The 25,699-nt window shown below is 36.4% G+C and overlaps 1 protein-coding gene across 1 annotated transcript; it reads left to right on the top strand.

Annotated features, from left to right (window-relative positions):
* Positions 1-1,790: 1,790 nt before the first annotated feature.
* Positions 1,791-23,947, top strand: LOC122300287 (glutathione reductase, cytosolic-like). Its single transcript, XM_043110812.1, has 17 exons — positions 1,791-1,977; positions 2,517-2,682; positions 3,378-3,442; positions 4,333-4,402; positions 4,959-5,030; positions 13,719-13,922; positions 15,906-15,979; positions 16,073-16,156; positions 17,003-17,090; positions 17,212-17,293; positions 18,559-18,632; positions 19,222-19,329; positions 19,446-19,510; positions 20,270-20,383; positions 21,037-21,136; positions 22,126-22,179; positions 23,463-23,947. The coding sequence occupies exons 2-17, from the start codon at positions 2,542-2,544 to the stop codon at positions 23,559-23,561; spliced, it is 1,494 nt and encodes a 497-aa protein (XP_042966746.1). The 5' UTR covers positions 1,791-1,977; positions 2,517-2,541; the 3' UTR covers positions 23,562-23,947.
* Positions 23,948-25,699: the final 1,752 nt, after the last annotated feature.

The following is a 25,699-nucleotide window of genomic DNA, read 5'->3' as shown; positions in this document are numbered from 1 at the left end:
TTACCTCTAATAAAATAATAAGATCAGAGTGTATACGTGGAGGGGCTGCGCCCCAATGTTTGATTCGGTCCACATTGTTCACTCTTTGGTTCGGAGATAATATGAGATAAAATAAGATAAATTTTTTTTAAATATATTAAGATAAGATGAGATAAGATGATATTAGATGAAATATATATTTACTTTTAGAGATGAAATGAGATAAAATTTTTTGAGATATGTTGAGATGAGATGAGATAAGATGAAAATAGATGAAATATGTATTTGTTTTTAGAGATGAGATGAGATCAGTTTGACTTTGTTATAGTTAGTAATATGATGGGACCTATAAGTACTTGTAATACTTTTTATAATATTTTATTTATTTACCAATGCTGCAATTTTTTATTTTTATTTTTCTACTTCTTTTTTTTTTTCTGTTTTCTTTGTTTATTTATTTACCAATGATGTATTTTTTTTCGCTGATTCCTTTTTATTTTTAACTGAGAGAAACCATTTGGTCTTTTTTTTTTTGTTGTTGCTTCATTTGTTTATTTATTTATCAATGATGTATTTTTTTTTTTGATGTTTCCTTTTTTATTAACCATTTAGTCAATTTTGTTTTTGTTTTTCTTTTCTGCTTATTTTGTTTATTTATTTACTAATGGTGATTTTATTTTGCTGCTTTCTTTGTTTATTTATCTACCAATGGTGATTTTTTTTCTACTTCCTTTATTTTTAACCATTTTGTCTTTTTTTTTTTGGCTACTTCCTTTATTTATTTATTTACCAATGCTGTAATTTTTTTAGATGAAAACTTGAGATTTTTTGAAATGAAAATTTGAGAAGAAACTTGAGATTTTTTGAAATAAAAATTTGAGAAGAAACTTGAGATCTTTTGAGATGAAAACTAGTAGATCAAAATGTGTGTTTATTTTTGTAAAACTTCTGACAGTACGAAAACTTTGAAAAGTTTTTAAAATTTTAATTTTTAATTGTGAAAACAAACGAGGCTAAGTTCGGAAAACTTGGACACTTAACTTTGTTTTTACAATAATTTATATAATTTTTTAACTATATTTTAAATTAATAATATTTTTATAAAGTAATTTATAAAAATAATATTTTCATTAAAAATATCCTTAAACCACTATAAATATTATAAAAAGAATAATAAAAACACAAAAAATAACTCTATTATAAATCGAGAGTATTTTTAACAAACAAAATGATATAGTTATTATTATTTTATGAAATGCAATCAACTAAAATTAAACTTTTTAAAATAATTAATTTTTGAGATAATATTTCATAAGTCTTGCTTTATTTAAAAAGATAAGAGGCTTTCTAGCTCCAAATAATTATAAAAAAAATAAAAGAAATGATATTTATAATTATATTATACATAAGTGTAGCGTATTTATTTAAAAAAATTAAAAAAATATAAAATTTATATAAAAAAATTAATTTTTTAATAATATATTATATTTTTTAAAAAGAATATGCGATACTTATATAATCCATAATTATATATAGCATTACTTAAAAATATAAATGTATTATTATATTAAGAATAATGCTAATCTCACCGTTTAGAGTTATTATTAAAATTTTTTTTAAAGTTTTTTTTCGATTAAGAAAGTATTTTTTAATAATATTATAAATTTTTTTTAAAAAAATATATTTAAAATATTAAAATATACTTAAAAAAATACAAAAACAATTAGTGGAGCTACCACGCTGGCGGTAGCGCCACCCTTGTATTAAAATATATTAAATCCTTAAAGAATATTCATAGCTAAATTTGAAAGAATCTGCTGCTGCAACTAACCAAAAAACAAGAACCGTACTTCACTTGGCATTCCCACCCTCCTTTCAAACCCCTCCTTTTTTTTTTTTCTTATTATTTATTCATGCTATATAGTATATATGCTTCGTTGATCTAAAGCCCTAAGATCTGCTACCATTGCTTTCCAAGCTCTACTTCACATTCTCAAGGTTAATTTTGAAGCTCTTTACGACTTTTTCTTCGTAAAAACGTTCCGCTCAGTTTATATGTGCTTTGATTTTTGTTTACACTCTCATTTTATTTTTCCGGCAATCAAACAGTGCAAATTAGAGCACGTATGGAGTTTTCTTCGTTTCGCTTTGGTTGCTGTGAAGGAACTTGAAAGTTGATTTTGTTATTTGTTCTATGCATATTATATGCTTTTGCTCTAGAGCTGTCTTTGTTTTTCGTTTTCTCTGGTTTTTTTTTTGGAAATGATCTGTTTGGTTCGTAGTAAGCTGTGGGCAAATGCGTGGCCGTGGGATTACAGTTCCTTTTAACATTTTGTTGTTTGGTTAATTTTGAAACCTGGAAGGACAACCGTATTTAGACTCGAGCAAGTGGTTTCGTCTAGTTGTGGTGAACGAAATGCGTCAGATTAAAATTTCTCCTTTCTTTGCTTCGCTGATCAGTTTTTCGGCAGCCAAACAGTGTGTTATACCTTTTTGTATTACGTGCTAACTAAATATTGATCTTATGATCTCTGTAGATCCAGTTCGACTTGTTATATAACCATGGCGAGAAAGATGCTTATTGATGGCGAGCTGAGCCAGCCTAATGCGGAGGAAGCCCACTATGACTTTGATTTGTTTGTCATTGGAGCTGGAAGTGGCGGTGTTCGTGCGGCCAGATTTTCTGCTAATTATGGAGCCAAGGTATTGGCCCCAGGATATGGAACGGGAAGTGATTCATAATTATGATTATGTCAGGGCTATTATGTCTTATTATGTGGTTTTTTAGACTCTGGTTTTCATCGATTTTATTGCAGACTTAGGGGATGTTTGGCAAAACAGTGTAGTTTTCTCAAAACTTCTCATAATTTCATTTCCAAATATCACTCAAATACAAAATATTTTTCAATTTCAAAATTTTTATCTAATCATTACCTGATCATTATTCAAATACAAAAATTAATACAACTTTTGCTAACTTAGAAACAAAATACAAGAATCAATATAATTTTATATATTTCAAAATAAAAATAATATTAAAAAATAATATTCAAATAATTTTTTAATATTTTTATTTAAATTTTTCTTTCTCATTTCCCAAAATCCAATAAAACATCTTCACTTAAACCATTTAACTACCATTCACAAGATTCTGCGATACTCTAAGCAGCCAAACATGCCCTTACATGCTTGGTCCATGAGAGATTCCCCCCCCACCCCCCTCCCCCCCTCCCTCTTCTTTTTAGTGCATCTGATTATTTTGAGTTATCGTTAAAATAATTTTAGCTGTATCTGAATCTTACCATGCTCTCTCCCCTTGATTGTTATTTCATTCTTTTTTCTCATGAAAGCATTTGATAGCTAAATGACGACTAGTTACTTTCTAACCCTGTTGCAAGGTTGGGATTTGTGAGCTTCCATTTCATCCAATCAGCTCAGAGGTTATTGGAGGAATTGGTGGAACGTGAGTCATTACAATCCTTAACTTTGGTGCTCTTTTCACTGGTTGCTCAAGACATTTGCTAAACTTCACTTGTCATAACTTATTAAAGGAGAGATGGCTAAACTCGAGATAGCTATCTCTCTTTTAACAACAAATGTCATCATTTAGACATTTGCTCTTTTCACTTGTTGACTCGCAAATGTCTAGATATTACAAATTTAACAACGATTTTTTTTTTCTCTCTTTTGAATGGCCAGAATATTGCGATTTTTTGCTGCTGTCTCTCTTTTAATTTCCATTTTTTAAGGAATATCATGTGATATTTTTTCCTCAGTAATCATGAACTGTTGGCGTATCTTCTTCCTTATACTAGTGATCAATTTGAGTTGAATGTATGCTGGTGGAGTTTGTTGATTTGGATGTTCATTTTGATTACAGATGTGGTATTACATTGCGGAGAATAAATTAGAGTACTTATATGTAAGAAGCTGCAGATATATTACAAAAGATGTTGATGCTGTGCAGTCAATAATTTAAGTGGAAATTTATTTACTGAATAAGGAATTGCTTGTGTTATTTGAGAATACCTTCTATAGTCTAACTAGTTTCAGCTTCCTTTGATTTGGCACATTAACATAATTATACTGAAACATGCTTATAAAAAAAGATTATTAAATATACTTAAGCATGAATAAATTTGCTTTTGTAAGATCATTAGATCTGTTGCTGAAATGTAATATCTTGTACCTAGTGTCTGGATATGAGTTTCATATCATCTAAATATATAATTAGTTGATTCTGGAACTTTCATTTTTCATGTTCGATTAGATTATGGACTCTTAACTGAAAACGGCACTCCTGAAGTAACATTGCTGATGTACAATGATGTCTCTCTTCTTTTGGTTTTCTAGGTGCGTCATTCGTGGTTGTGTTCCCAAGAAGATTTTGGTGTATGCAGCTACTTATGGTGGTGAACTTGAGGTCAGAATATTATCCAATATCAATAGTACATGAAGTATTTTGAGAATGAATAAGCAATGACTCTGTTAGGATTATATTTTCTTTGGTCCCTTACTCCGTTTAAGTTGCCAAACTTAAAATAAAGAAGAAGAAGAAGAAGAAGAAGAAGAAGGAGAAGAAGAAGAAGAAGAAGCTTTGTGTGTGTTTTTTTTTTTGTTCCCTCTGTTGGGTCTTCTTTGCTATCATATCACTGCATCTAGATTGCATTTTTATCATGTTTTCCATTGACATGGCTCAAGTTCAATGTTTTCTTAAATAGTTATAAAAAACATGCAAACACTCAACCTCTAGAATTATACTGGGTGATAAAAAACTAATTCATGGATTTATCAAGTAACAGAATGTCTTTAAGCTTCTCAAGAAAGTCTGTTGGTGAATAAACTGTGTATGGCATATTGTTGTTCCTTGTGCTTTGTGCTTACAAAAAAGCTGTCCCTTGTTTAGTGTTTAGTGAGTTCTCTTTTATGGATTTTTTTTTTTTTATTCACGACTAATGGACTCTTTTGGATTTTTGTAGGATGCCCGGAATTTCGGGTGGGAACTGAATGAGAAAATTGACTTCAACTGGAAGAAACTTTTGCATAAGAAGGTAATTTTTTAATGTTCTATCTTGTGATATGATCAGTGACTGCGTGTTGTTCACAGCTCCATGTTTTTCATTTTACCTTTAAAAATAAGTTTAAATGAAAAACATAATGAGACTAACAATAAATGTATCCATTGAAATAGTTGTTCCAGTGACCAAAAGTGGTTGCTAGGGCGCCATGTTTGGATTTGGTGCTTTCCTAGTTACCCTAACAATAGGTCTTTTAAGTCCTATACTTAATGGTCTGGGTGGATATGGCCTCTCAACATAGGATTCTTTGCAGAATCTAGTGTAGCCAACTTTCTCATCATGAGCTGAGGGACGGTGGGCATGGGAGTGAGACCTTCAACGTGACAGAAAAAGACCATATGCATCTGCATGTTGAACTTTTATTAATCTGCTTTGATGCATTCCACTTTTGCTTTTGTGAGGAAAGAGCTTCATCCTCGCCAGGCCAGCGAGAGCAAGGATTGATGTGTTGGTCTTTATAGTCAACTGACGAGGATGGAAGCATACAGGACAAATTAAAAAAAAAAAAATCATTCTAATTTATTTTGTTAAGGGTTGTTTTTGTAATTCAAAGTGGCATTGCCTTAGGGTTTAGGAGTCTATTAATCTTAGGAGTCTAGGAGTATGCTTTATTTGAAAATTTATCTGTATAGGAGTTAATTTAAATTTTATTGTTTCAGAAGTTTATCTCTTTATGAGTTTTATATTTTATTTTAATTGGAAGTCCTAATTATATTAGGACATATTAGTCTATCTAAGGAGCTTTTGTCCTCTATTGGAGATAGATTTAGGGCTTGTTTGAAAAAAAATTTCATATCAAAATTCTCATCTCATCTCATCCCATCTCCTTTCCAAACATCACTCAAACACAAGTACTTTCAAACTAATCATTACAAGTTTCCCAAACTTTCAAACAAAAAATAAAAAACAATTCAACCTTTTCAAATTTCCAAACAAAATAATATTAAAAAACTATATTCTAACAATGTTGAAAATATTTTTTTTTCAACTTTTTCTCTTTCCTTTCCCAAAACCCCATAAAACATTAACTCAAAATATCTCACTACTATTCATAAACTATCTTACTACTATTCACAAAATCCTCATCTCATCTCACTCCCCAAGCTTGTCTCTAGAATGATTTAAATTTTTGAGAAAAGTGATTATTGTTTCCCCCCTCTTCTCTCTTCTTCCCAGCGGCATCTTCTCTCTTTCTGAGCTTCTTCTTTCTCTTTTCTCTTTGGCTTCTTGGATTTTCTCTCTTTACTTATATCTCTTCTTAGCTTCTTGTCTCTCTTTTTCTTCCTAATTTCTTTTCAATGCCTTGTCCTACATCATGTAAACTCTCATCTTCTGCTAGAATTTCAAACTCCATTATGGTGGAAGTTATCCAATGTCACTGCCATCTAGTAAAAATTTATGGAACATTCTTTGATCTATGGTGGAGCTATCTTAGCTACCCAAGCATAAGATTGGTGGTCTTTCTATGACTGCCATCTTCCTATGACAAGTAGTTTCAGGACTATTGTTCTATGGAAATGTGTGACTCATCCCATTTATGAAAATTGTATTGATTCATGCTACTTGCTTGTATTGATTCATGCTATCTGTTTGAATTGATTCCCTTGTTTCCATTCTTGACCTTTGCTGTTCATCAACTATGTAAGAGTCACCCCGGAGGGATATTTGACTATGGCAATCAAACCAGACTTTCTTTTGATGGATGTTTTAAGGGAGGATTATAACACTTTGTTCAAGAATAATGTTAATTCTTTCAGGTTTAAATTTTTGGTCTGAAGTCTGAGCATGTATGAGGCATGAGTTGTAATCCCATAAACTATTACGTATTTTATACTTTGCACTCCAAATTATCAAAACTGATACATGTTACCATTAGACTACTGGGAGCTAACAAATAGCTCACTCCATTCATGGAGGGTGATATTTTCCAGTTGGCGGTAGTTGGAGAGTATAATGTGCCATATTTGGTAGTTTTTGGGGCAAATTGTAAAGCACTTGATAGATTAAGGGTGAAAAATGTAATTAACCCTATTACTTAATTACAAATGTTTCATAGAACATCTTAAGTGGTTTTTTTTTTGATAAGTAATAAACTATATTGAATAGAATGAAACTAGGCAAAGCCCTTGTACATAGGAAGTATACAAAATGAGACACCTAATTACATTCTAGAAAGCTAAAAAAAGACAAAAACTCATTAACATTCCCTCCCTTAAGAACAATAGCAGAAAACCACTGAATAAGAGAGAACACAAAGAAATTCTAGATTTCCCCAACTGCTCACTCCTTATTGTTGAAACACGTATCATTCCTTTCCGTCGAAATGCACCACATTAAACACAAGGGTATCAATCTCCATGCCTCAGCCAGTTGAGAGCTAGTATGATGCCTATTCCAACAAGCTAAAAATATCCCATAACCCAACACAACCCAGCTCCACCAAAAATACCAATCCATAACTCCCTGGCCACTTCACAATGTAAAAGTAAATGATCAACAGATTCCCCATTCTTCTTAACATAAAACACCACTCCAAAACAATCATACCACGTTTCCTTAAAGGAGCAGCAGTCCAAATAAAAAAAGCCACTTTAGAAGGAACATGGACCCTCCAAATGCTCTTCCATGGAAAAGAAACTTGCTGTTGGTCATTTAGCACCTTGTAGAAGGAACTAACTGAAAACTTATTACTCCCCTTATGCTTCCACAGCATACGATCTCTCCCAACCCCAACTGCCTTCACTGAATACATAAAACTGAAGAAATCTGCAAACTCATCAAGTTCCCAGTCTTGAGCATTTCTAGTGAAACAAATATTCCGGTGTACAGTCTCATTGTCACAACACAACACTTCTGAAACAGCACCCTGCTGGTTTCCAGCCATGCTAAAAACAGACGGAAAAACAATTTTAAGAGGTCTCTCACTACACCATTCATCATGTCAAAACCGAATGCAAACACCTTCTCCAACCTTAATCTGTTTTGCAAAAAAGCTCCACCCCTTTCTACTGTATTTCCATAAACTAACACCATAAGGTCCCCTCCCCTCCCTAGAACACCATCCCCCCCACTCACTCCCGTACTTCCTGTCAATTACCACTCTCCACAAAGAATCCCTTTCTTGATGATATCTCCACAACCACTTTCCTAACAATGCCTTCTTAAAAAAAATCAAGTTACGCACCCCCAAGCCACCATTAACAGTCGGAGAACACACCCTTTGCCAACTCACTAAATGAGAATTGGGGAGGTTTGGGGGTAGAGATGAGAATTTTGAGTTTGAGATGAGAGTTTAAAATATTATTTTTAGTATTATTATTATTTTGGAATTTGAAAAAGTTGTATTGGGATTTGAAAAATTTAAATTTTTTATTATATTTTGTGTGGGGATTTGGGAAAGTTGTAATGATGAGATGAGAATTTTGAGTTTGAGATGAGATATCTCATGTACCAAACCTGCCCGCCCCCCCAAGCCTCCCCACAAAAAAGCTCTAAACAATTTTTCAATCTGATTTGCCACAACCACCGGTAATGGATATAAGGAAAGATAGTATGTAGGGAGATTGGAAAGGGTGCTTTTGATAAGGGTTAATCTACCCCCTTTTGATAAATAAATCCTTTTCCAACCCGAAAAATGTTTCTCAACCTTTCCTACAACTCCATCCCAAATATTCTTAGCTTTAAAAGACGCCCCCCAATGGAAGCCCAAGATATTTCATAGGAAGTGAAACTACTTTACAACCCAACAAATCCTCAAGAATGTTAATATTCCTTACTTCCCCCACCAGAACCAATTTCGACTTTCTCAAGTTCACCTTGAGACCTGAAACAGCTTCAAAACACAGTAAAACAGCCCTTAAAGCTTGAATCTGCCTGCTTTCGGCATCACAAAAAATAAGAGTATCATCCGCAAAAAGTAGATGAGAAATTGAAGTCACCCCATTACTATTCTTACCCACTGAAAAACCAGCAAGAAAACCCCCACGTACAGCTGCCTCCATCATACGACTCAAGGCCTCCATAACAACAACAAAAAGAAAAGGGGATAATGGATCCCCTTGTCTCAACCCACTCGAATTCTGAAAAATCCACAAGGAACACCATTCACTAAAACTGAGAACGGGGCACTTGAAATACAGTGTTTAACCCATCCACACCACCTATCCCTGAAGCCACATCTTCTAAGCATATAAAGAAGAAAATCTCAGCTCACATGATCGTATGCCTTTTCCATATCCAGCTTGCAAAGAACCCCCGGAATGCCTTCGCTCATCTGGTTATCCAAACACTCATTCGCAACCAGAACTGAATCCAGAATTTGCTGCCCCTGAACGAAAGCATTTTGAGGTTTAGAAATTATTTTATCAATCACCATACTCATATGAATAGTTAGCACCTTCGAAATAATTTTATAGATCCTGCCAACCAAACTAATAGGACGGAAATCTTTCAACTCTTGAGCGCCAGCAATCTTTGGGATTAAAGCAATGAAAGTAGCATTTAAAGACTTCTCAAAATTATATTCAGAATGAAAATCATAAAAAACCTGCATCACTTCATCCTTCACAATATCCCAACACTCTTGAAAAAAACCCATAGAAAAACCATCTGAGCCTGGGGCTTTATCTTTGCACATACCTCTTACAACTGAATGCACTTCCTCTTCTTCAAACGGCCTCTCCAGCCAGCTAATAGCATCAGAATCCAGATAATCAAAAAATGACCCATCAAGTTTAGGGCGCCATTCAGCTGTCTCAGACAAGAGTTCTTCATAAAACTTCACTATGTGATCTTGGATCTCATCGGGTGATTGAAACACAATTGAGCCTGAGCGAAGAATGTCAATAACCTTATTACACCTATGAGAATTTGCCATCTTATGAAAAAACTTAGTACATTTGTTCCCCTCCTTCAACCAAAGCATCATTGATTTTTGCCTCCATGAGATTTCTTCCATCAACAAGACCTTTTCAATTTCTGACACAGCCTCATTTTTTCTACACAAGGTCTCCTCATTAACTAACCCAACCTTCAAAGCATTCAGCTCATCCCAAAGTTTGCACTTCCGTATGTCTAAAGACCTCTTCATTCCACTTTTTCAAATCAACTTTAAGGGCTTTAAGTTTACTTGCCACAATAAAACTAGGAGTACCAGAAAAGGAATAAGAATTCCACCAATTTCTAATCATCTCCCCAAAACCATCCACTTCATGCCACATATTCTCAAACTAGAAATAACGTCTTCCCCCAAGAATGCCACCACAATCAAGCACAATTGGAAAATGATCGGAACAAACATGTGGCAACCTCTTCTGACAAAGATCCGGATAATGAGACTTCCAAGAAGAAGAGACTAAGAATCTGTCCAACCTTGACCACCCTCTACTATTAGACCAAGTAAACTCCCCCCCCAACTAGAGGAAGGTCCACAAGGTTCAAATAAAAAATTAACTCTGAAAAATCTTCCATAGCTCCTGACGATGTGCAAGCTCCCACCCTCTCACTAATGAATCTAACAATATTAAAGTCACCACACAAACACCAAGGCAAGTCCCATAAAGAATACAAACCCGCCAACTCCTCTCACAAAAAACATCTATCCCCATCTACATTAGGTCCATACACTCCCGCAAAGGCCCACTTCCACCCATCTTCAATATTCTTAAAAGAAACAGCTAATGAAAAATACCCAATGCAATCCTCAACCTTCTCCACCACTCTCTTATCCCACATCGACAACACACCTCTAGATGTACCCAAAGAAGCAAGAAAGCACCACCCCACAAAAGAACAGCCCCACAAACTACGAATAAGATTTCTATCAATAGAATTCAACTTTGTCTCTTGAAGACAAACAATGTCAACTTTTCAGCTACGAAGAAGGGATCTAATACGAAGACGTTTGTTGACATTATTGATTCCTTTCACATTCCAGGAAAGTATTTTAGGCTTCATTAGAATTCCAAGACCCCCGCCCTTTCAACCTATCCCTCCCCATACTCCCCTCCTTAATATCGTAATTAATAGAGCTTTTTAAGCGTTTCAATTCCCTGTCCCTTTTCACTGTTGACTTCATAGCATTAGATCTACCAGCTTCTATAGCAACAAGAAGAGCCTTGAACTGCTCTTCATACCCAACATAGGATATCCCTAGGCACTCCTGAAGAACCTCCACTTTTTTTAAAACCCAATCTGAAGCCACGTTGGGGGATGAATTAGGGGGAATGGTACACAACGGAACTGGACTGCCAATTGCACCCTTATCACCCTCTACCTCACTGACCACCAACTGTAGAGAAGCTTCCGGAAACATTAAAACAGATGAGCTATCCACCTGCAAAGCATCCTTCAACACCACTGAAGGGACTCCTGAAACTCCATGACCCCCGACCAACTCCAGATGATGACCCCCCTCCTCAACCAGAGACTTCTCGGAAAAAGTTGGACAAAGATCCCTCGTGAGAACTCCAGAATTCAAAAAATTTGAAGTCACTACTTGATTAAGACTCCCCCCAACAGGATTCACATCTAACTCCCCTTCTCCTAAATCCTTTGATCGAAAAACCACTCCCTTTTCAATTTCCCACACCTCTAAAACCTCTTCTTCCACCATCAGCGATAGAACCATTGTCGGAGACTGATTGGAAGACTCGCCTAAGACTAGCGAACTTGTTTGTGCAACAGCCATAGCCAATGGAACAAGTGGAGGCTCCATCGAGCTAGAATAAACTTCCCTTTCAATGTCTTGAGCCTCTAAAACTTCCTCTACCACCACCCGCGACAGGACCATCTTCGGAGACTAACCGGAAGACTCGCATGAGACCGGCGAACATGTCTCTGTGCAACCATTGTAGCCATCGGAGCAAGTGGAGGCTCTGTTGAGCTAGAAGGACCTTCCTGCCCCGGAACTCCCGAAAACCCGAAACTGAACTTGGCCAACCAAGCTCGTTTCGGGCTTTTGACCTGGCCCGGCCCAACCAAAATACTTTACCCTTCCCACTTAAATTCCCCTGCTAACCCAAACCCAAAACCAGCCCATCCTTCTTAAGGCCCATTGGCAAAGGAACACCCCAATCATCCTCGGAGCCCACCGAATCTAACCCCAACTTAACCCAATTCAACAAAAAATCCACATTAGACTTCATAACTAATAAAGCCTCATACATATCCTTTAATGAAATATCCTTCCCAATGCCTGATGAACCACCAATGGAATTCGAACCAACTCCATTGAGAATATGAAAAGTCTCCTGCGCCTGCTCTTCCATCATCAAACTCTTCCCTCCAGACTTCCCATGAGCTTCCTTATTCCCCTCCATGAATGGAGGAGAATTCTTCAGGACCTCAGCAAAGGAACCCTTCTGACCTTTATCAACACGAGTCTTGGGAGCAACCATCATGGGACCTTTGTTGAATGCACATAGGGAACTGATGATATAAAAGCTGCTGCAAATTAAGGACTTCCTTGCCCAGTTTTTTTATTATGATTTAAGTAATAAAATTTTTATTAGAATCTCAAATGGCTATTCTATTCTTCCTGCTTATTATTGAGAGAGTAATTGCTTAGCAGATGGCTTTCCTCCTTGTGTGCTTTAGCTCACTCCTTAGTTCATATCAGTGTGCTATAGCTTCCACATAGCTTATGAGATTTCTTTCTTTAGGTAGAGCTGGTCTACCAAATTAAGGCAGCCTAAGTGATCCAATTGTTTTAAAGAAACACCATTTGTGTTCTTGGCAGTTTCTTGATTCTGTATACCAGAGTATGACATTCTGAGATTTGCTTTGTATTCCCTTGCCATCAATAAAATTTATTATTTTTTTAAAGTTACTCTTGCTGTGAATATATGTTGGATTGCTCGTTAGTGGCCAGCTTCCTAATAGAAATGGCTCTAGCTTTAGTTTTGTTCCTCATGATATATACCACCAAGAAATCTTCTTTTACAAAGTGTTTTTTCTAGTTAGTGATGAAGGATACACACTTAATCTGAAGAATTTAGTTAAGTGGATTTAGCTTTCCTTTTGGGCATCTGGAAATTAATTTCTTTTGGGCATTTTTTTTTTTTTTTTTTTTGGGTTGGCACGTTAGGAAAGATTCTAATGACAGATGACTTAAGAAAGAGGCACATTATAATGACAGATTTATGCCCCATGTGCAAGCAGAATGGGGAAAGCATCGATCACCTTGTATTGAATTGTGAATTGGCTGGTTAAGTGTGGGAAGTGATGCTCAACACTTTTGCAATCAATCGGGTCATCCCTGATGAGTGCTTTTGTTGGCATGCTGATGGAGTCCTTGTGGAAATCATGAAAATTCAGAAGTTTAGAAGATGGTTCCTTTGTGCTTAATGTAGTGCACTGGCAAAGAATGCAATGGCTGAACTTTTGAAGACTGTGGCTGGACTGAAAAAATTAATAGCCACATCATTCAGCACTCTATGATTGGATGGCTGCCCACAGTAGCTCCCAACTTTTCAATTTTTTAGATTTCAAAGATTTTTGCTCCCTTTTCATTTTCTTACTAGTTGGATGTTTCCTCTTGTATAATTCCTTTATTCCACAATCACATCCCTTTGCATGTTTTAATAATATTGCATCACTTACAAAAGAAATCGTTAATAATAATACTGTAGTGATTATTTATCTCCTCTTTTGAACTTGCAGACAGAAGAAATAGTCAGATTAAATGGAATTTACAAGCGATTATTGGCAAATGCTGGGGTTAAAACATTTGAAGGAGAGGGCAAGGTTGTTGGTCCTAATGAAGTTGAGGTGACACAACTAGATGGCACTAAATTGAGCTTCACAGCTAAGCATATATTGATTGCAACTGGCAGTAGGGCTCATCGCCCCTCTATTCCTGGCCAGGTAGATTTTCTGTTTTTTATTTTTTAATATTAATTTTTGTTTCAATTTATTAAACAACTTGGTACTTTGTGACAATGTGCAGCTTGATTTTCGGTTTAGGATTATTCTATATGTTCTGTGTATTACTCGGTTTGAAATATTATTGAATATTTAATCTCTGTTAACTATGAATATAGATATGCTACATACAACCAGGGTTTGTGGTTTGATTAATCAGCCTCAAAGGGCCATTACATTTTCTCATACAGTATATTTAACTTGGAGTTGTATTAATGCTATCTTTTCAATGGGTTAATTAGCTAAATTTTAGACTTGGTGTTACTTATTCATTATGTCCAAACTAACAGTATTCATGTCTTAACTTTTATGGATATATCTACACTTGTTTTGAATGCAAAAACAATGAACTAGGGATCAGTTCCCTAATTTTCAAAATTTATCAAACCCGAAGAAATAAAACTAGCATCTTTACTTCTAGATAGGTGCTTCTCTTGAATACAGTCTGTATATGTGTGAAATGTTTTCTTGTCAACAAATAAATGAATAAATAACACAATAAAAACTAGTCATGTCATTCATGTCTGATTCGGTTCTATTGTTTGCCAAATATCCCCTTATAAATTTTTGTGTTCCATGTATAAACCACTATTTTAAATTTGCAAATTAAATGTAGGGGTGCTACCCGCACCTCTTGGGTGGGCAGCCCCATGCCCCAGCAAGGGCGGGGGGAAGAGTTGAGCCTTCAGGCCAGAGCCCCGCCTCCTGTGGGCAGGTGCCCCTGTCCGGATGCTAGGGGGCAATTGGTCCCCCATGCCCGGCGAGAGAGAGAGAGAGAGAGCTTCATGGCCTGGGGAGCTTGTTGTCATGCTTGGAGGGTGACCAACTACTCTCAATTTGGACTAGTTCTAATGTACCGTGCACGGGCAAGGATGGAGAGACCAACGTAGGGTGGATTGAGCTTTGGGCCTCACGGCTTGGTGGTGCGGGGCGCTGGGGTGGGGGGAAGTTAAGATAAATTAGGATGTGGGCCCAAGGCCGAACCCAGCACCTGCCCACTGGCATTTCTCTTGGACGGGTGCCTGCCTGTCCAGAGGGCAGATGCCCCTTCCTGCCCCCAGCAGCCCTAATGAAATGTTTAGTTTTCAGCATAAAGGGTTGCTTCCAAATTGCAAATTTTTTTATTAATTATGTGTAAAGATTAATGTAAATTGTTATCTGAACTAAAATGTATGTTCTAATTGGTAGGTAATGGGTATCCACTTCATTTATGAAATTTGTTAAGCATTAAAATATTGTACTATGGAGTCACATTCTTCCTTAACAAAAAAAGAAATAAAGAAAGGGAGTAGGTTTGACTTGTTTACTGTATGTCTAAAGTGTGTCAACCACGTGTTCCATCAAAAATAAAAACTGCATTGCACATTAAACACCTAAATTTAATTCTTGGCTCTCTAGGGCATGTCTGGCATGTGCCAATTCATTCTGCTTCATATACCCTGTGCCATATGGTGTACCAAGTAGTAGCTTTATCTATGTTTAACACAACTCTTAGAAATTTTCTGTCGACTTGTTGATGGGTATTATATCATGCATGATTGAGTTCACTGTGCTGCCATAAGTCCAAGTAACACTTGATCACATAGAAGTTGCAATAGGTTCGATTGAACTGATGTTTTCAACTCTCTTCCCAACTTGATTTTTCCTTGAACTTCTCAGGCTGTTTACCCTTTTCTGGACTGTGTGTTTATGTAGCTTTCCTGGACTTTCTGCGTCTTGTACCTTAATTTTCTCACTTACATTAATAGAGTTGATCTTTGAACTGCTCGGCCATCCTTGCAAATGTTGCTTTGCATTCTTTAAATTTAATTGATAAGACTTCAAGTTAAGATTCATTGATTATATAGTATAATTGTGAGGTCTGATATTAGTTGTATTTGTTTTCCTTGCCTTTTTTTCTCCTCTTCCTTTTTATCTATATTGTAGGAGTTGGCTATAACCTCTGATGAGGCATTAAGTTTGGAGGAATTACCTAAGCATGCTGTGATAGTGGGGGGAGGGTGTGTCTCTGTCTCTGATTCTATGTTCTTCATTACTTTTTGGCTGTGTAGCATGCTTAATATTTTAGAATAATCACTGTCTCATGTCATCAGGTACATTGCTGTTGAATTCGCTTCAATATGGAAGGGGATGGGTTTGAATGTGGATCTATGTTTCAGAAAGGAACTTCCCTTAAGGTTGTAACAGTTTTTGCCTTTTGAGTTTGAGACCTTTGGCTGTGAATTCTATGTCCTTGGTATAAGAAATTGTAATGACTTTAGAGGCATATTGTGGATATTTGAATGTTTCAGATATCTGTCATCTTCTGCTTAAACATATACGATAGCTTGTTTACTGCTTTGCCAAACTCTTGAATTGTGGACCACTAATTATTGTCAACTAAACCCACCTGTGGGTAGCCCAGGTGGTAAGGGCAAACTTGTGTGCATGAACCCCATGTCACAGTTTCGATACCCCCCTGGGATCAAACTGCAATTTAAGTGGGAGGCCATGGAGGTGGGTTGCTGTGCCAGTCTCCCCGGGGTTTTAGGTCTCATGGGTGAGTCCTAAGGGCTCTGCCGTGGGGTGGTTCCTCTTTCATAAAAAAAAGTTATTGTAAACTAAAATACATGGCACTCTGTCTAGACTAACAGCAAGTCCAAAAAGGGAACAGAATTGGCAAAAATTTCTGAAGTTGGAAATATTCAAACCCCAAATAATAGCGAACAATTTAGGATGAGCTTTTGGTTATGGCAAAGGAAGCCTCTCCCTTGGCTTTCCTGTCAATTGCTTCCTGCTATACTCCTTGACCTAAAAAGATAAGTAGCCCTGAATTTGTTGTTTCACTTTACTGCTTTTGCAATAGTTGGATGTTTTAGAGAAGTTTGCTGGTTTACTTGATGAATGGTGGGTTTATGTTCTCTATTCCATTTCATTTATTTTTGTTAAATAATAGCTTCCTCCTGGATTTTTAAACCGCAATATCTTTCTATTGTTTACTGCCTTACTGTTTCTAATGCAGCGATGTCTAAATTCTTTGGCAGAGGTTTTGATGATGAGATGAGGGCGGTGGTTGCGAGAAATCTCGAAGGCAGGGGAATTAATTTGCATCCAAGGACTTGTTTGACACAGGTAAAAGCACTTTTACGTGGATTGCATAGAGCCACAGTGGTGCAACATTTGGCATTGGTGATTTTTATATTTTTTTTATTCACATCCAACCATGTGCTAATTATTATTTCTGAAACTTTAGTTAATTAAAACGGAGAATGGCATAAAAGCTATCACAGATCAAGGGGAAGAGTTGACTACAGATGTTGTACTGTTTGCCACTGGTAATTACAAACCCTGATTAATTTACATGGATCTTCAAATTTATATGGTTAGATCTCTAGTAGCTTTTAATTAGGCACATTGGTTGAATGAGTTTGAATTTCTAGTGATGATTATTTTTCCGTATTTAAGTATTCCTTTGCGGGCAGCCTGCTGGCATTAACTGTATCTTGTTGTCCATAGCAAGCTTTGGCTAACCATCACTAACGATTGGGGAAAATGTGCAAGTTGTATTTGATATTTAGTACAAAGTTCTAGTGCATATGGCTTTCTATATAACATAGAATATGAATCACTTCGTTGTTTTATGAAAATCTTTATTTTCATCGAAGTTCTTTTCTTCCGCATCAAAGTTCCCTTTTTCCGGGAAATTTTGTGAAACTGATTTTATTTTTTTGCCAAAAAAGTGTTGGGTTGGGGCTACAGTCTGCGGGGAGAGAGGGAGGGAGGGAGAGGGAGGGGGAGAGGGGGGGGGACTCTTCCTGATCCTTTGTACTTCTGAAGCTTCCTACAAAGGGCAAGGCATGGATGTATATACAAGGGATAGAAGTAAAATGACAGTCTTAGGTTACATTTGGATGCTGGGTGATCTCAAATGATCTGTGAATAGTAGTGAATAGTTTGAGAATAGCAGTGAACTGTTTGTGAAGTATTCTCAAACTACTTCACTTACCAAGCACAGCCTTTGACATTGTCAGGATAATGCAAGCGTTTTGAGACAGCATGCTACATATCTGTGAAAAAGGTTGGAATGTTCACAATGGGTTGGCTGCATTCTATTTATTCCTTGTTATGAAGTTGCAGAGGGTTATATTCACGCAAAACTTGGAGCGTGCCTGCATCATATCAATCATATTACTCTTGCAATATGATTGTTAAGTTGTAATTTGCCCTTTCCTTTTGAATCCAACCATTAGAATCATGACATGTCAACAACTTATCAAAAAAAAAAAAAAAAAAAAAAAAGGATCATGCCATGTCAACTACATTTGTTCATCTTAACGGTCAAATCTTCACGATGGGTTAACTGCAACTTATGTTTCAAATTGAGAGGTTAAGTAACAAGTTTGGTAATTTGGTGGTCGTATTGCAAAAGGAAGGTAGTTTGAGTGGGTAGACTGTATCCCATATTGTTTGTTGTTTTTAATTCCCTTTCAGTTTTCAAAGCTACATAAAATTACTACGGGTTTTAACAGTTTTTTTGTTCTTTTATTTTTATTTTTCTTGCTTGAAGATTCTGCCTTTAGTGACTGTTTGTTGGTTACAGGTCGGGCTCCAAATACAAAGAGGTTGAATTTGGAAGCTGTAGGTGTGGAACTTGACGAGACAGGAGCTGTGAAGGTCACTAGCTTTCTCACTTGCTTCTGTTGCTTGTTATCATTGCACATCTTGTAATGTGTTTCTACTTTTTACTGGGGATCAGTTCTGTTGATTTTTAGCATTGCTTGTTATATGATTTGGAATTTCTATTCTGGACGCATCTTGTGATAGGTTCATTTCTTTGTGCAAAGGCATTTAGCACCCTCTTTAATTATGTAATGGGTAAAAGTTTATTGCAAAATATGAAATTTATACATGATAGGGGATGATTTATATGTTAGGAAGAGGCACTAATAAATTCATTTACTGGAAGCTACTAACTCTTTGGGGCTGAAATCGGGCAACCAGTTGTGTTGGTATCCATCCAGCTGATGAACCAGTGGGGTTTCTACAGTCATATATTCTTTTGGTGAAAATGAAATGGTTTAATCAGTTGTGAAAACAGATCACATTGGGTTTCTTGTTATGTTATTGCACTTCAATGATCATTTTCTTGTTGATCAATTGCACTCACCATGGCAAAATTGCTCTCTCCATTCATGTAAAAAGATTGTATACACCATGACAATTCCTCGACCCAATAAGGCTTCTGTTGCCATTACTATTGCAGGTTGACGAGTACTCACGCACCAGTATACCTAGCATATGGGCCGTGGGTGATGTTACAAATAGAATGAATCTTACCCCTGTGGCCTTAATGGAGGCAACATGCTTTGCAGTATGAGTTATCTAGACATTTTTTTATTAACTCAATTCAGTTTGTAAGCTTTTGCTCTTTCATAGGATTTTTTCCAGTGTTAATTAATCTATTTGTGTATTTTGTGCCATCCACAGAAAACTGTTTTTGGTGGGCAACCTACGAAACCAGACTACAAAGATGTACCTGTTGCTGTGTTCAGGTGCATGCATATTTTGAAACTCGTGAAATTTGCTTAAAACAGGTTCTTTTATTTGAGACGTCTATTTGTATTGTAAAGAAGTATTTATTACTATTTTTTAACATTTATCACCCTTGCTAGCTGTGTCCTTTTCAAAAAGAGTTTGCTTAATATCCTAGGGCTTATGTCAGGGTGACTTGCCACTCTAGAGAAAGCTCCAAGTTTTTATGTCAGTTCAACCTTCTTGATAATCATTTGACCTATCTGGCAAACTATAAAGAAATTTTACTTGTGTTGGCGCCATAGTTTTTATGGGGGAAGGAAATTTAAGATTAGCGTTGATGTGCAAAGAGTAGCTTATAGTGAAGCCTGGCTTTAGCGGGTGGATTATCTCTCTGCTTCAGCAATAGCCATGTTTGACTCTCTATTGTGCAGTTAGTATATTTAAATTTTATCATTATCTGCCTAATGCTAAATTGGTTCTTAGTCAATTCATGGAACTTTTTTTAAAGCCCCAAATGTTTGGACTTTTTTATAGCAGCAAAAGGCCATTAGGAGGAAGCAGCTAAGAAAACTTCTGTTCATGACCTGTTTAAACTAATAAGCATGTTCGTAAAAGCTCATAATTATGCTTATATTTGATACCTAATGATGTAACAAAACTTATACCACTTTTATATTTTTCTGTTCTACTCTTACAACAGAAGCAGAATATGTTAACTACTAATTGGATTTTCTTTGTGAATGTTAATTATGCACTCATTTTCCAATTTGTTGCAGCATACCACCCCTTTCTGTAGTGGGCCTCAGTGAAGAGCAGGCAGTTGATGAAGCAAACGGTGATATCTCAGTTTTCACATCAACCTTCAATCCAATGAAGAACACTATATCTGGGTACATATCATGATCTGAAATCTTTACTAAATTCTATAGTCTCATCAAGTAGCAGTTTATCCTTTCCTCCATGGGAACTGATTATCCTTAATGGAACTCTATGATGCAGATAAGTAATTTTAAGTTGCTGAGTTTTAAACTGAGTCCACAATTTTATGATTAGCTTGAACTATTCACCTTGTTGAGAAAAGAATGGAATATTTAAGATTAGAGCATTTGAACTTTGTTCCCTTATTATCTAGCTTCTCTTCATAACTACATCCTCTGCTGCCTATTCGTAAGCTAAATAAATAGGATCAATTTCCCTCTGAATGAAGAGTTTAATATTTTCATGAAAAGAAATTACCCTATACGATGGAGGTTTGAGGCATATTCACAAGCAAAGATGAATCTCTTCAGATTTATAATGAAGATGTGCAATTGCATATAGTCGCCGAGTTCTGATTATAACACACACACAAACACACACACGTCTTATAGCATCTTGATTGAGTACTGACCATGTTGTAGGTAATTCAGACTATAAAATTGTTTCAGTTAGTTATTAGCTTACATCTTTGGCTAGCCATTTGCAAAACTTGCATCTCTTATGGGAAGGATTTGTCTCCTGTAAAGAATCTAATTTTTATGTTTTCTTATTTCTGGTGTTCTAGACGACAAGAAAAGACAGTTATGAAGCTAGTTGTTGAGGCTGAGACTGATAAAGTTATAGGAGCATCCATGTGCGGGCCAGATGCACCTGAGATTATACAGGTATGCTGTGTCTACTATTCTATTTCATTGATAGTTTGGATATGAAGTTCTAGTGCAACTTTTTCTGATTAGTAATTTGATTTATTAAAAGCGAAGAGGGGGGGGGGGGGGGGGGGGGGGGGGGGGGTGCAACCCGCTTGGAAGAATTGGGAAAACAAAGAGAGACAAAATCAGTATAGTTAGACAGGTCGGAACTGTTTTGAGCTGACATACAAATATAAAGAGTTTTTAGCACTATGGATCTAAGCTCATCCACTTTCTTCTCCCAAAAGAAAGATAAGGATATCACAATAAATTTCTAGTAACACCAAGTTTTAAGAAACTATCAAAATTTATCTGCATGTTAGAGACACTGTTTACATGGTAGTTTACATCAGAAGATGAAAAAGAAGCTTCCATTGACCCTGTCTTCACACAGTGGCTCCAGTCCAATTATATCGTCAAACAGAAACATGATTCTTTGTTAGTTTGCCTTATATACCCAAGGGACTGTCTTGATAAGTGAAATTTAACCTTTTACATTGCAAAAGAAGAGAGGCTGGTTCTGTTGTATGGATGAAGGTTTTTAATGGTCTTATACATGGATCTTTTTTTGTAGTGATCTCCTTTTTTGAGTAATTAACTCCTTAAAAATTGAGGAAAATAAAAAATTCATCAAATCTAGAAAATGAAGAAACATGAGCGCTGGATTTTGCCTCAAATATCCATTAGGTCATGCAAAGACCTTAAAAGCAGGGATTCAAGTGACTCTAAAGGAAGTTCAACACTGTTGAATTTACACGTGTTCTCTTCTATCAATAAAATCTACATAATGCATAGAGTTTCACTCCAAATTGTGGCTCTTACCGAATTCCCAAAATCCTTTTTTCAGAATGAAAGCACATTAATATTTAATATGTAAAATCTGAAAGTTTGCCCAATTTCCTCTAATTTCATTCTATTTTTTTGTGCATTTTATTCTTGACATTGTTTCGGGGTGTTCTTCACAGGGCATTGCTGTTGCGGTGAAGTGTGGAGCAACGAAGCAACAATTTGACAGCACGGTAGGCTGAAGCCTTTTTCTGGAGTTTCTGATTGGTTTTGTTTTGTTATTTTCTCATTTTGAAGCTTGGTGAGAGCTCAATACACATGTTGCGGGGCTGGAGAAGCCTCCGCTGCTCCTCCACTCTGTCGCACCCTGCAAGGGAGGAAGAGGAGTACAATCCACCCCTCTCTGTCCTCCCTCCCATCTCTTGGGATTTCTCTTGCAAGGGTGGCCTCAACTCCCTAGTGGGGTGGCTAGGATCCACCCCGCAACAGAGTGGCTCCTTTCCTAGCATGACCACCACGTGAAGTGTGGCTCCATTTGTGGTCCCATGGTCCCCTCCGCCCAGCCCCTCTTCTGTTTTCTAATTTTTTTTATATATTAAAATTAGTTTTGAGTTTTTGTTTGGGTTTCATATCATCCTACTGTTTCTTGACAACATTGGAAATAAACATTTGAGCTGGCCTGCTTTCTATTTTTTCATTTGGCCTGAGGATACTGGTCATGATATAACTGATGACAAGAGTATATCATAGCTTTGTGTGCCAACAAACCACTTAAAATGCAGCAAGCCATTAAACTATGTGACCGGCATCGGCTAAGAGATGCGAAGCTGGCAAACTTGTTTGCACTTTTTGTGTAATATGGCATGGGATGAAGGAAAGACATAGTGTTTGCAAGAAATTCCTGAAAAGATGTTGCGTTTGGTGCATAAAATATGATTCATAAATCTTCAGTTATTTTGAGAGGCTGCATTCCATGGGCGTGCCTCATTGTGACTCCCCTTTCTTTTACCTAACTCCATGACCTAATTTTCAGTCAGGTGTGATTGGGAAATTTTCTAGCTGAGTAAATTCACTGTTAATGCTCAGAGAGAAAAACAAAAAAGAAATCTGCATTGCTCATATAGTATTTCCTTTCTGCATGTTTGTGTTGTGCTGGAAGTAGTTGGTAGATATGAGAAATTAAACGTATGATCGAAGGCATATTCTCTTCTATAAGACATGTAATAATTGGTAACACTAAACCAGTTATCAAGATATTGTGTAGAACAAACTGCAGTCCTGTCTATTAAATCAGCAAGTGCTTAAACCAGAATGAATAGTAATACTGGTATGATTGACTTCTCAAATTATCATCATCATTATTATTTAACACTTTCATAACCATGGAAGTTGTGCTCTTCTTTTTTTCTCGTCTCTTGAGAGTTCATTACCGTGGCTTCATGTAGAAGGCCCTTGTTTCTTATATTCATAATTTATAGCTCTTGTTATTGAGAGAGTTTTCGACTTTATCATACAGGTGGGAATACACCCTTCTGCAGCGGAGGAATTTGTGACGATGCGATCAGTGACAAGGCGTATTGCCGCTGGTAGCAAACCAAAGACTAATAATCCCTGAAGATACAAATATTATGGAGAAGAGAAGAATGCTATGATAAGCAGTTGAAAGAGGAATTCTCGTGATCGTTCAGTAATAAAAGTGTCGTACTTCATCAGATGTAAGTATCTGTCTTTTTGGTATCGCTAAAAGAAAGAAAAATAAAATTGCATGTCTTTTGGTACCGTAATATGGCAGTAATCAGTTAAGATAGTTTAATGCAGAAAACGATGTTAGCTTATCCTCTAGCTATTAGACAGTGATGCAGTTTTTGGACTCGGTAGTTCACTCTCTGTTTCTTCTTTAACTGATTCTCATTTATTTTTGTCACGTGAAAAATCAGAAGTGTATGGCACCAATAGGAAATTCAGAAACAAGAAATCAATGCAATACTCTCTTTTTCCTTGTGTCGGTCGTCTTTTGTTATTATCTTTTGTTGAGCAAAAAAGAGTTTTATGAATTTACATTTTGACGGATTTTAATTATTATTTTTTATATATTTTCATGGTCATAAATAAATAGATAAATAAAGTAGCATAGTTTGGAAAAGAGAAGGGAATATAATACGTAGGAGCGCACACCACTTACACCTTATGAACACCCCCCCCCCCCCCCCCCCCCCTTCTCTCTCTCTCTCTCTCTCTCTTTCAATTTTTTACGGAACTCCAATTTTATTCATATCCATCACTTTTGGTGAAGGAAAACGTGATAATAATTCTGGCACTTAGGGGGTTACATGTAGACATAAAAACTCAACCCAAGCATCCAAACCAATATAAATCAAAAAACTATTTTATAGTTTATACATTCCAAATAAAACTATTATGCTCGAAAATAAGGTGAACCCCATCTATTAGTATGTATAAGATCCCAAAATTGACCCAGACCATCATTCTCTCTAGAAAAATCCAAAGACACCTCCCTAGTACCTTCCTTGGCCAAAAAATTTGTCATCATATTTGCTTCACGGAAAACATATTGTACCTTTCATTCAACAAAAATAAAATTTCATGCACTTCCTCCCAAAACTCTCAAAGATACTAAAAACCACACACTCCATACAAAAACCAACCTACCACAACCTTTGAATCTGACTCCAAAATATTCTCAAACCCAACTCCCGGCACATCTTCAAGCCATCAATTAGAGCTCTACAATTGGTAAGTGTGTTAGTAACATGTCCATAATGATGTGTAAAGCCAGTCAAGACTCTGTGATGATGGTCTCGAACAACCCCCCTACCTCCATAAGGCCTTGGATTTTCATCAGAACTTCCATCTACATTAAGTTTGTAAAATCCCATCTGAGGCCGAGATCATGCTACCCATTGGACAGGTTTGAACACAACATGAGCCACTGGACAGTTTAAGCCTTAAACATCTTTCGAATTAAGTTTGTAAAATCCCATCTGAGGCCGAGTCCATGCTACCCATTGCACATGTTTAAAAACACACTGGACAGTTTAAGCCTAAAACAACTCTTGAATTCAATTTTTTAAAATGTCGCAAAGAGCTAGAAATATCCATGAAAAAACCTTTTACAACCTGGATAACTGCTCTCCAATCATATGAAATTCATTCCATCCAAGCTGCACATCTAGCGCGCCAAATTGTCCAAGTAATAATAATAGGAGCCACAGCACGTAACCACCCTACTTGAGAGTTTGACGATGCCCTCAACCACCAAATATTAATTACTCCCGACCACAACCTCACTTGCGGCAACTAAACACCAAAAATAGCTGCAAAATAGTTTCAAACATTTCTTGCCCCTTCGCCATCACATAGCACATGATCTAAAGTTTCAACCTTAGGCGCTACACAATAATCACATTTTGAAACTATCGGCACATCGAGACCTTTGATAGTCTCATCAACTGGTAAAGCTTTAATTCGCGCTCGCCATCAAACCAATGACATTTTTTTCGATACATGTTGCTACCACAACCACTTTTTCCAAATACAAACTGCACCATGTTGCCTAATTAAATTCTGCGTAGATTTTGTGCTGAAGTTCCCATCTCCCGATTTCATCCATACAAATACATCATCTCCTTCTCGAAAAAGGACCTGTGCCCCTCTAATTTTCTTTACCAAAGCCTCACTAACCAGCTAATGCAACTTACCAAAATCCCACCTAGCGTGATCCCAGAATCACCC

The sequence above is a fragment of the Carya illinoinensis genome, chromosome 2, assembly GCF_018687715.1.
Source record: "Carya illinoinensis cultivar Pawnee chromosome 2, C.illinoinensisPawnee_v1, whole genome shotgun sequence".
Classification (NCBI taxonomy): domain Eukaryota; kingdom Viridiplantae; phylum Streptophyta; class Magnoliopsida; order Fagales; family Juglandaceae; genus Carya; species Carya illinoinensis.
This window is presented reverse-complemented; position numbering and strand designations above follow the sequence as displayed.

Coding starts and splice junctions, on each gene's coding strand:
- LOC122300287 (XM_043110812.1), top strand. CDS start 2,542: ATGGCGAGAAAGATGCTTATTGATGGCGAGCTGAGCCAGCCTAATGCG. Junction 13,923..15,905: donor GCCCCTCTATTCCTGGCCAG/GTAGATTTTCTG, acceptor TCTATATTGTAG/GAGTTGGCTATAACCTCTGA. Junction 18,633..19,221: donor ACGAGACAGGAGCTGTGAAG/GTCACTAGCTTT, acceptor TTACTATTGCAG/GTTGACGAGTACTCACGCAC.